The 12,649-nt window shown below is 30.5% G+C and overlaps 3 protein-coding genes across 3 annotated transcripts in view; 2 read left to right on the forward strand and 1 right to left on the reverse strand.

The window, feature by feature from the left end:
* LOC129920097 (39S ribosomal protein L19, mitochondrial) overlaps window positions 1-12,649 on the forward strand; it is a 93,593-nt gene that overhangs the window by 44,124 nt on the left and 36,820 nt on the right. The window lies entirely within an intron of this gene.
* Window positions 903-6,161, reverse strand: LOC129920098 (cysteine-rich hydrophobic domain-containing protein 2). Its single transcript, XM_056001289.1, has 3 exons — window positions 5,169-6,161; window positions 2,059-2,269; window positions 903-1,997 (listed from the first exon to the last, which is right to left on the reverse strand). Exons 1-3 carry the CDS (start codon window positions 5,282-5,284, stop codon window positions 1,830-1,832), a joined length of 495 nt encoding a protein of 164 aa, XP_055857264.1. The 5' UTR covers window positions 5,285-6,161; the 3' UTR covers window positions 903-1,829.
* On the forward strand, window positions 8,493-9,465 carry LOC129920099 (short coiled-coil protein B). The gene is made up of 3 exons (XM_056001290.1): window positions 8,493-8,649; window positions 8,719-8,807; window positions 8,886-9,465. Exons 2-3 carry the CDS (start codon window positions 8,741-8,743, stop codon window positions 9,218-9,220), a joined length of 402 nt encoding a protein of 133 aa, XP_055857265.1. The 5' UTR covers window positions 8,493-8,649; window positions 8,719-8,740; the 3' UTR covers window positions 9,221-9,465.

A 12,649-nucleotide genomic window follows, 5' to 3' on the forward strand; every position in this document is an offset into this window, starting at 1 on the left:
TGGAAAAATTGCATTGAAGTTGGTTATTAGAAAGCTCAAAGCTCTTACAGCAATCAAGAATATTGAAAGACTTAGAATAAATTTAAAAAATGATCAAAATACGGACCACCATTGAGAAGATTATAACAAAAGTTTTCAAAATCAATAAATGGTTTTTGTATCTGTTTTGTTAAATATTAATACTGCCAATTTATTTTAATTTTTTTTAATATGTTAAAAAATAACAACAGCTCATTGTTGCTTTCAATAAAAAAAAATTAAGCCAACAAGCGTTTTAACGACGAAAGTTTTTTTGTTTACTTTTACAATCCAGTCTCAATTTTTTGTTTTATTTTTTTCTGTTTTGTTTATTTATTTTCTTTTTATGTAAGGGCATTCCTTCTTAAGTGCAAAATAACAGTGACAGTGTGATTGGAAAGCTCATTTGCCAAAAAAAAAGCTTTCTTTTATTTAATCTTATTGCTTGAAGGCTTTTTATTTGGAGGACTTGTTTTTTTTTTTGTTTTTATTTTTTTTTACTTGAAGCAAAGCCTAAAAAAAATTTGCACACAATTTATATCTCCTATAATCCTATATGAAATTATATAAACTTTTTTTTGTATCACTGTCCTCAGACATAATTTTTATCAAATTGTTTTAAAAAATAGAAAATAAAAAAAGCTTTGTAAAGTTCACGCAATAATAATAATTTATAGGCATTTTAATAATAATTATTATAAATTTTTTTTTATTATTTTTTTTTGTTATAATTTTCTTATAAATTCCAATATTTGTTTTTTTTTTTAATTCACTTTTATCTTATTTTAATATATTTTATTTACAATTTTATATTTTTTTGTTTGTTTTTTTAATTTCCTTATTTACAATAAAATTAGTGCAGTTTTGTATTTTTTTTTTGTTTGTTTTTCTTTAAACATTTTAGTAATAATTTTTAACTCAACAACTAATGGCAAAAAAATATATAGTAGTAGTAGTTAATATATTATAATAAATTTGTTAAATACGAGATTGCTAAAAACGCAACACTTTTTGTTAGTTTTATTATTTTTTTTTTTTCTTTCTGTTTTTGTATTTTTCTGATAAACATAATTCATCAATATTCTGTGCAACCGATATGAACCAAATATAATGTCTATGTCTTGAAATTCGAATGCCCTCGTGGGTAAAAGATTCAAATATCAAAATCAAATAATTTGGTCCACACCGATATAACAGAATAAAGTTGATTTTAATTTGTTCTATGTTTTTGCTTGAATTATATTATATTAGTAAAAAAAATGTGTGTGTTTCTTTAATGTTGGAGTTAACAACAAATAGGATTTTACGATTGACTGAGATTTATAGTTTGCTGAATATATATTTTCTATTGGAACATAACAAATGCTAAATTATATTTATATATTTATAGGTATATTCTCTGTTTTTAAATAAAATTTTAATAATAAACAAGTATAATAAGGAAAATTAGTGTAGCATATTGAACAGCCTCCGTGCATTGGAACTTTTGGCTAGTGAGGAAATTCTAACTACAACTCATAACAAAAACAAGAAAAAAAAAAAAAAAAAGAATTTAAACAAATAACTTTTTCCTAAGCTAAAGTATTTATATGCATTTTTTGTTTGTGTGTTTTTCTTTATATAAAAAAGACAAAAAAAAAAAAATAAACTCCGTGTTAATTTTGTTTACAATATATGTATATAACTAGCCTCAAAGTTCTACAGTTGTTTTGTTTGTTGCATATTTTCATTTTGATATTTTCACAAAATCAAAAATACATTATAAAATAAGTTTTAAAAAAAAAAAAAAAAAACTGTAGAAACTTCTTTTTTTAATCAGGACGATATATTGGTGTTTTGGGTATAAATTCGATTTGAATAACATATTCCATCATCGAACTGGAATCACATTGTTGCTTATTCAGTCGCCAGTGTAGACCAAGTTTATGATATAAATGACTATTTTCCCATTCAAGTAATTTATCCAACATTATTTGTGTCTACAAAAAAAATAAATTTATATTTAAACTGTTACATTGAAATAGTTATATAAATACATACCCTTTTACTTAGACATATTACAGGCCAAAGAGAGCAACCCAAAGTGCAACAACAACAAACGCAACCACAGAAAAGCCATTTAACATTCACAGGAAGGGTTTTCTTTAAAATGCCATTTATACGGCTTATGGTAGCTTTAAATTCTTCGGGTGCCACACGAGAAACCAGTCCCGTTGGAAATTCCGAATTGAAACGATTACTGAGACCAAATCTGAAATGAAAAGAATAGTATTAAAAAAAAAATGAAACTAATCAATTTTGTATGAAAAGACTTAGAGCATACCTTCATTTTTGGGGTTATAAGTGATGACAATGATTTGGGAACATGATTTGGGATTGTAAGACATGTTTTTTTTTTGCAAATCATTTTTGGGGCATTATGCCGAAAAATAATTTAGTTGTTCAACTAATTTTACGATACCAAACAAAATTGTTCGCATAAAGGTAGATCTTCCCTGCTAAATATCAGTTGTTTTGGGTCATATGCAAAAATATGAGCTTAAGGTCTTGTCTCACTTTTTAGTACATTTTTATGAGGTTTATCTCAAGAAAATGAAAATGCTCTGAAAGCTAGAAAAGAGCTTATGCTCATTATTTTTTGCATACGACCAAATGATATCAGGGCAGATACCAAACCTACAATCACTTTTATCAACTGCTATTTTCTCAACCTTAGGAGGTATTTAAGTATTAAATAAAGAAGGAAAGCCTATACACCAATTCGATCCAGTATGGGTTTGCGGATAAAATTTACTCAAATAATATTAAAATCTTGTTGATAAAATTAACAACGTGGCAGAAGAACACTAAGCCAAAAAAATGCGGGCCCTTAATTTTGTCTGTCTTTCTGGTGCCGCCTGAACGATTTTTTTCAAACTTGGTAGTTAACAGTTTTGTGTGATTTCCTTGAAATAGCTCTAACAATTTCGACAAAAATTTTTGAGTATACCTAATGTTGCAAAATGTATTAAAAAAATACTTTTTGAACCATTATTAGCGGTAATTGCCCAATAACAATTTTTTTTATTTGAATTTCTCGTAAAGTTGACTTTAACAAACATTTTTGTACAAAAGCGTTAAAATAACCAAATAATATATCGACCGATAAAAAGTCTGTAGTGTGTAGGGGCTCTAAAAATATTTTTTGTGTCAATGAAATAGCATAATCATCAAAGCCAAATAAACGGCTGCTGCCTGCTGGATATACATAATTCAGCATCCTCAGATGTAAAAGCTTTTCCAGAAATAGGTCCAATAACTTTAAAAAGTAAGCGACAATAACAGGTCATTTTCGTTTATTTGGTGGATGAAATCGGTTCTGGGTTCTGCGTTTCTGAATGTGCCATTACTGTTTTACATTACTCTTTAAGAGCAAACATTATGCATTCTTCCAGCCACTAAACGCACCATTGCACTATCAACCTCAGGGGAAGGTACAGAACAGACCAACAGTCTCTGATGCCCTAAACGTTCTGTGATCACAATTTTTGTTTTCCTTTATTAGAACCAAACCTTACCATGCCACAAACAATTAAGGTAACTAGAGTTATGGTACTAAAACGGCGCTAACCAGGTGTCGAATTACGGCATACGTTCGTTAACGAATGGTTGCTATGTGTCCCTATCGTTTTCTAATAATTAAATAGAGACAGAAATAGTCAAAACGTTAACGTTTGATCGTAATCGTGTGCCGTAATTCGACCCCAGCTCTAATTGCTATTTTTTTTTTATAGATAACAACACCAGCATTCAGTTAGCCTCATAAATGGAACAATACAAAACCGGGAGGCTTTTCGCCGATTTCCAAAGTCAACCCGGTGAACCCCACAGCAAATGCGCAGGAGAGTTATGATCTTCTCGAAAACGAGAAAAGGTTGGAGAAGATCCTTTCATATGTACATATGTATTAGGGTGTCCGTTATTTCCCAAAGTGATGTTTTCTCGGGAGACACCCCCTAGATCGAAAGTTTAGGGCCTAAATAAGGGGAATTTAGCAAAAAAAAATTTTTTGGAGGTCATTTCGTTTTTTGAAATTATTAGCTGTTTTCGTCACAAAATTTTAAATGCAGTTTTATTGGTTTTTAATTCTTTTTAAATATTGCATTCAAAAATTTGTGTACAAATCAAAAATTTTAATTTTTTTAAATTTCTATTTGAAATTTTTGCCGTTTTGATAAATAACGGACACCCTAATATGTATATGCCTTAAGCTATTTCGCTGATGTAATAGGTAGTCCCATAGATACACATTTTTAATGAAAAGCATTGAAAAAATGTAGGCCAAGCGTTTTAAAGGAGGACCTCTACACATTTTTACTGATACTTAAAGAAAGAGTTAGACTAGCAATAATGTAGTGCATCCGGAAGATCAATGCCAATAATATGAATTTAGTAAAAATATGAGCATAGTAAAATTCTACTCTACGAAATCTGCATTTCGTTCAACTATAGAAAAACTAGGAGGGTTAAATGATTGGTTGGACGATGATGGTCAACTACAAGTAAGGACGAACAATACAAATCTGGATACCGAACAAAGTAATGAAATTCTGCAATTTCCCCAAAAAAAAAACGTTTATTACTTATTTCAAATTTCAACTAGAAAACGCAATGGGAAGTGGGTGGATTAATAAATTCGTCTAACATCTTTCGACATCTTATAATAGCTTTTGTTTTGTTGTTGTAAATATATATTTATTCTGTCAGAGAGAAGAGTGTTGCATTCCAAATTAAACAAAAAAAAATATACCTACAACAACAACACTAAAAATGGGGGGAAAATCACAACCTTTTTTCTAACCTTCGAAAAATATATAATTCAGTACTACACGACAAGAACAGAAAGAAAGAAACAAAAAACCATGAGTCAAAGGTAAAAATTCCAAACAAAAATCATCATCTTTCAGCCTTGAAATAGTAAAAAAAAAAATGCATAAAAAGGAGGGAAGGAGTTAGGAGAACTAAAAAATGTCCTGGAATTAAAGAAAGTAACAAAAATCATAAAAATTCTAAAAAAATCTTCAGTAACAGTTAAAAATTTATACAAAGAAGGGAAGGAGTTGGGAGAACTTAAAAAAAATGTCCTGAAATTAAAGTAAAGCACAACTTACACTGTCATATTTCCTGCCCCCCGGATAACAATTGGATCCGGAACAGGTGCAACTGTCTGATCCTCATAATACTCTTCCAGCTGTTCATCCTCGTAGATTGCATCGAAATCTGCCATTTCATCAAAAATATAGTAATAATATTGTAATTGGAGTCCTCTTCTCTTCAAAAAAACAGAGTAAGTAACTTAATCTTCTTCGTATTTTTCTTCGAAGGTAACACGTTTTTATTTTTTGTTGGTTTCCTTTCTTTAATTTTTATTTGTTTCTCTTTTTTATTTTAAACAATAAAAAAAGTAATAAACTCAATTTTCCACTCTTTTTTTAATTGTGTTTTATTACACCACAAAAATGACAAACAACAAAGAAAGAAGGAGGAAAAGCGGGAGGTCGGAGGTAGGATGTGTGTGGACGACAGCTTTCACGTTTGCATTTTGCACCAAAAAAGCAACCACAACGAACGACAACCAACAACGACACACCAACAATTTACAAGGGAACGAATTGAACGACCGACGAATGCGGTGGCAGTGGGGTCAGTTCAATGCTTTCAGCGGTAAAAAAAGAGAAACTTGGATAAATCACGAGAAGGAAGTAAAACAGACAAAAATGACATAAATAAAATTACAAAATTCATAACAAATTTTTACATATTTTTCATTTTTAAATTATATTTATTACATAGACGAGAATTTAGTGTTTTTTTTTTTGTTGGATATAATCCCCGAGGAGTAATAAAATGCAGCAGCAACACGGTGGTGGCAAGAATTGAGTCGATGCAAGATTGGGAGTTTTGGGGGGGAGTCAACTCGACCCAACAGAAAATCGAGTTCCACTTCCAATCAACAGCAACATACAAAAAATTATTATGAAAACAAAATTCGATGTTTTGGAAATAAACTTCCTTTTTTTTTTTGTTTCACCTCTTCTTAAAAAAAAATAAAACAAAATGAAATAAAAATAAGAGAAAACGTCAAAATGAAAATTTAGTTTTTTTTTTTTTTATTTCAAAGTATTTTTTTTCTTCTTTTTTATTATATTATTTTTTTTTTTCAACGAAGAAAGATTTTATAATAATCCGATGAGTTTTCCATATTATTTTCTTTTGATTGTATTTTTCTTCTTATTTGAATTTTGTTTCACAGGTTTTATTTTATTTCTTTATATTTTCGTTAAGTTGTGTATTATTTGGTTTTTGTTTTTTGATGTAAAATTTTAAGTTTATATTTTATTATTATTTTTGTTGAATTGGGAAGTAAAAAGTTTATTTTTTTTTTTTATTGGGAAATATAAATTGCAACAGACGAGAGAAAAACACTTGAAAAGAAAACTAGGCTACGATATATTTTTTTTTTTTGGTCTATTTTGACAAAGGAGATCGTGTTTGTTTTTATATTTGAATGTTGGTGGCAGTGGGAAGGAGGTGTACAGTGGGTACATTGACCTACTATATATGGACTGCTAGTCGTTTGACTTTTCCATACAAAAATTGAAAAAAAATGATTCCACATCTTTCTAGCTCTACTAGCGGTATAACCTTAGACGGCGAAAAGAGGAAACTTTTAGTGAATGACATCTGTCGTTAAAAGGTAGTGCTTTCTCTGTTTTTCTATATTTGTTCCTTTCGCACTTCGTAAAAAATGTTGCACTTATTCTCCGCTTTTTTTTAGGGCGCTAGTATCGCGAAGAAACAAGTGGAACCAACCTGAATATGCTTCTAGCAGTCCATATATATTAAGTCAATGAGTGGGTAAATGGCTGAAGCCAGAACAATTAAAGCTGAAACACAATCACGCTTTGCCGTCGATTTTGACAACTGCCAAAAGTTCAACCATACGAAATCTGTATAACCTCCCACAATGACGCTTTACTTACGTACGCTTTTTTTGACTAACGTAATTAAACGTAAGAAAGCGAGCAAAAGTTCAACCAGACTGAACTTTTGCTCGCTTTCTGACATTTATCAGACATAGTTACAGTCACCCACATTATTATTATGGCAAAGCGTGATTGTGTTTCAGCTTTTACCCCGTTTGTATGGCGAATTGAATCAGGATTTAGAGCCAGAACTATATTTGTCGGATCGTCGGATGAAAACGGAGTGGAACAGCGCTCGCAACCGCACTCGACGGAAGAAAACTTGTCGAAAATACAAAGAAAACAACAACAATTGACAGTAGCTTCCGACTCCATCCGCCAATTAAGGCTTGGCCACACCGCACAGTGTGTCCTCCCCTTATGATAAATCACTTTTTTTTGTTAAAAATTAATATTTTTGCTATTAAAATAAAATTTAGAAGTGTCAACTCATATGAAAACATATTTATCTTACAAAATAACCTAGGTTATGTATTCAAAATAAGCTCCGAAACATGAGTACCTCGGAAATCGAAAATATTTTGAGGAATTTATGGGAATCTTTGAGAGTGTATATTTCACGTTTGGTAATTGTTTGAAAAATTTTGTTAATGTTATTTTGTTCATTTGAGTGTTGTTGTAAAACGTATAACAAAAAAAAATTAAATTTATAAAATTATATATGAGTTATTAAAATTTCTTTGATAAATGGCAAAAAAAAAAAATTTAATTTTTAAACTTAATTTAAAAAAAAAACATATAAAATCATAACCGCCATCAACTTAGCAGCACTTAGTGGGGATTTTCAAAAATTTTTATGCAAATAATTAGGTGAGAATTAGGTGAAATTTAGTGAATCAATTTTACAATTTGGTGAATCATAGTTTTAAAGGTATGCCACCATAGTTTTAAAGGTATGCCATGGCCATATGAAAATTTTTGTTTGCATCCAACATGGATGTAATGGCCTTCCCACTTCGGAGTTAAAATAAAAAAAAAAACAAAAGCAACATTTTTGACAGACATCTGCCAAAGTATATGTACAGTGGTGCCAAGTGTTTGCATGGATTTCAAAAATCCCGATGTCGTTTTTTTGCACAAAATCTATATAGATAAACAAAAAAATACACCTAATGTTAATTTCATAAATTATACTAAAAAAAAAGTAATAGGTTGTTTAATTTGTTAATTTGTAATTTTTTTTCTATTCCTGCCATAAAATAAGATATTAAAACTCCAAAAACTTAGCTGCAAGTATTTATGATAAACTTTTGTATGGGCTCGACACACTATGCGTCGTGTCGAATGGTGTCGCATTTGTTTCACGTCGTGTCGCGTTGTGTGATTATTATTATTTGATAAAACAAAAATACAATGTGTTCACAGCCTAATACTTATTAGTAATTTTTCTTTTTTAAATGTTGGCATTTCTGTAATTTATGACAAAAGTCGAAAAAGGAAAACCAAAAACACAAAAACGAATGAAGAAAGTTTGTGTCGTCTTTCTTTCTTTGCAACAACCACCAAAAAGTTGAAAAAAAAAAATAATTGACAGCTCAAGAAGTTTTTAGAGAGAAAAGATTTACTTTTTGCTTTGAATAAATTTAAATAATCTAATAAATCCAAGGTAATCATCAGTAAAATAAACAATAAACTTAAAATAAAACTAAACATTTCCAATTATTTTGTTTTACAGTCATTTCTAACAAAAGAAAAAAATGTCACTAATCGATAAACTACAAGAACCCGATGACAACATTCCCTTGGCCGATGATGATCCACAGGGTAAGTGCACGAAGGGGTTACTCAACTGAAAAAGGGGTGAAACTATCATTTGTATTCTTTTATACATATTTCAATTAGTAATCATCAATGACGACGATGTTCCACACATTCCAAATGGTCGTTCAATGGATTCCCTTCGTTCGTCCTACACAAATCGTAGCTCAACTCCGGATTCATCGAATTCCCTCGAACCAGATGTTAGTCCAGATGAGAAAGAAGAAAAAGCACGTCTCATTACGCAAGTTCTAGAACTACAAAACACCTTGGACGACTTATCACAACGAGTTGATTCGGTTAAAGAGGAGAATCTGAAATTGCGTTCAGAGAATCAAGTTCTTGGTCAGTATATTGAGAATTTGATGTCAGCATCGTCTGTATTCCAATCAACATCACCAAGTGCTAAGAAGAAGTAAAACTTAGCATCATCACGAATTAACGTGGTTTTCTTTTTGTTGGCATTTTAAAATATCTCGAATGTATCTTCTTCACACACAAATTCGTTTATAAGTAATTCTTAAGTAGAGCACTTCATTTAAATAGTTTTTTTTTTTTTTTTATTTACACAATTCATTTTTTTAGTTTATTATGTTTTTTAGCTAATCCAATTTTCATAGCTTTTCTATGAATATTCCATAAATAAATATTATTTACAATTTTATTATTATTTTTTTTAATTTTTTGATAAAATAGAACTGATATTTTATGCCCTGCCTTATTGTCAGTTCAGCAATGCCTCTAATATATTATTATATAGAAATTAATCCATAAAACATTTTTATTGCATTTGTTTGCTTACATAATTTAATATAAAAAAGGAAAAAATATCTAATAAAACGCTTTGTTATAAGACAAAAAAAAAGTTTTTAAATGTAGCTAAGAAAGATTGTGGGTGCATAATTGAGCCCGAGAACATATCACACAAACACTCTGCAGTAAATACAGCGGCATAAAAGATAATATTCTGAGTAGTTGCAGTAAAAAGCCTATCTAGACATTTTTTTCAGGGGTATTTTCTCTTGCGAGGAATTGAGAAAGCTTTCAAAAGAATTATTCTCATGCATCTATTTTTAGTCGTTGGAGGTCAGTAAAAAATTAAAGGCCTCCATATCTAGAGTTATGTCATAAAGTCCAAAATTTACCCACGATCAGTCAGAAGTCAACCTTTTTAGCCACAAATCTATAGGAACTGATGGACTAAAGAAGAATTGTTTCAAAAACGTTGTGGAGACGATCTAGAGAAAAGAATTTCTGCGAAATAGGAGACTTCTAGCTGAAGATCGAACAGGGAAGCAGTCTATTTTTATTATCGACATTTAATGTCCATGTTTAGTCAAAAATAAACTAATGATGAGATCTTGTAGTATTTACTGAGCATTATATGATGATATCCTTACTTTGAGAAAACAAATTTAATTCGAACAAGAAAAAAATAAATAAATGCCGCCTTTAGAACTAAAAATTTGTATGAAGAGCAAAGTTTTAAATGTCGTTAAAGTTCATGGGAGATTTAGTACAAGGCAAACTGCACCTAATTTCAATCAAATGCTAGTATAAATCGTCGTTTCAAAGGAAAAACTCACTAACTGCTATTGCAATCGTAATGAGTTTTTTCTTTGAACCTCCTCATAATCGACTTTAACCCAAAGGCAAGGCGCAGTAGAGGGAGATCTAATTTTAGTGGCAGGGGACCTATATTAACTGGAAGCAGCTTGCTAAGCTGACTGGAGAAGCCTTGTTAGGTGAGACTCAAATCCATATTAGAATGTAGCGCCACCTAAACGCATTGTCAATATTGTGTATATTTCACTTTGTGTAAGAAAGGGCTCCTTTACGAAAATGCTCAATCCAAGTTAACCTAGCTTATCACTGAGTTTCAGGGTTTTTGATTTATATTGAATTTTCTACTCAGGAAAACATACTTGGATATTTTATTTGATAGCCACGGCGTAACTGGGAGCATTAGCTGGCTTTCATATATGATAGCCATGGCGGGCAACTATCGCCGGAAAAACTTAGGTTTCATTTCTGCACATCAATTGAGTTCCCAACCAATCAACAAATGTTAAAACGAATCAAACGTAATGAAATAAAAAAAGCCTGGCAAGGAATCGGCTAACGCAATAGTCAATAATTTTTTATCAAAACCGACGATTTATGGAGCAAAATTGTAGTTTCTTTTACCAAACGACAACAGAACAGAAAGTATGAAAATTAATTGAAGGCAGCAGAGGTGAAGATACTTCGTGTAGATAAGGCAGGATAGTAAGAAGTCTTGATCGAATTAGAAGTACGAACATCCGAGGAAGCCTACACATTAAAAAAAAAACAACTCTCAACAAATAGAAAACGACCAACTTAGCTCATATATCTAAGTTCAAATGAGAGACCTTGAGGGCCAGCTGTACAAATATTTGATCCGTGGATCAGCAACTTTTATCTTCTGAATTCAGTGGTAAAATAGATTTCTAGCACTGGTTCTAGGTCCATATAGGTTGAAATAGCTAAACCCATCCTTGAACCAAAGTTGATCCACTGCTAATCCGCCGAAATCGGCGAGTTAAATTCCTGACCCGAGGCTGAACCACGTTTGTACAACTGACCCTTAGAATCCAGTCAAAAAGGTAATATCAAACATCGTTCTGACGTTTTAACGAACTAAGAAGAATGGGAGGCCTAAAAATTCCTGGAAGCTATTTGGCTTCAGAAATAGAACATTACAAAACCAGAATGCTTGGCCGTCTTCTGATAACAACCCGGCAAATCGCACAGGTTAAACAGTAGTATGAAGCAGATACTTGGGAAAGTAATGACACTTTCGAGATCATAACAGCACAGAATAAAGAAGGGAAATGATAAGACCCTATTGAGTTTAGTGCAATTAGGAACTTATTTTCTTTCATAAAAAAAACGGAAAATTACGTATAAGATAGGTTAGGTATATCATAGTATTTATTCTTTTTTATTATTAAAATGCGAATGCTCAATTTTTTTATATGTATATATATTTAAAGTATGGACTTACCTCTATCTATTTTCTATTCAAATTATTTTCAAAATAATTAATTTAAGTATTTTCTTCGTTTTTGACAATTTCAAACAAAAACGGACATTTACCAAAATGGTTGTGTTCACAAAATGCACTTCTAAAAAAATTCTAACATTTTGATAAGCGAATTCAATTCGCCGTGTCAAATTAAAAACAACAAATTATTCCGTTTACCTACTCCTCTTCCTCAAAAAAAAAAATACCAAAACCAATTTATTTATGTCTTCTACTACAAACATTTTTAATTTCAGGGTTGCTATTTTTTTATTTGTAACATTTTCTTTGATTACATTTGTTTGTATATAAATACATACATATGCACACATATATGAAAGACGTGGTGTGTTCACACGACATTACGACAACGTCAAAGCAATTCTAACCTACAAAAAAAAATTATCGTGGAAATGCACAATAATTTGTCTCTTTCAGCATAAAATACCAACTGAATGGTAAGAACATTTATTTATAAATTATTATAATCTTATCAAATTATTTCTTTTATTTATGAAAAAATGTACGACTGCATAATTATGTCAAAAAAATTTCATTTTCTTTTTAACATTTTTGTTCATGTATAAATCTATATATGTCCATCTCGCTCTTTTCTTTAATGTGCTGTATATTGTGTGTATACCTATGCAAAAAGTTAGGTTAGCGTACCCTATTTTCTAATGTTTGTACAAAAATCAAAATTTTGGTAGGTATTCTGAAAAAGAATTACATTTTCTGAAAAGAATTATTTTATTTAATGAAAAAAACATCATGAAAAAGTATTTATATACTCCTCCCCTAC

This window comes from Episyrphus balteatus, chromosome 4, assembly GCF_945859705.1.
Source record: "Episyrphus balteatus chromosome 4, idEpiBalt1.1, whole genome shotgun sequence".
Classification (NCBI taxonomy): domain Eukaryota; kingdom Metazoa; phylum Arthropoda; class Insecta; order Diptera; family Syrphidae; genus Episyrphus; species Episyrphus balteatus.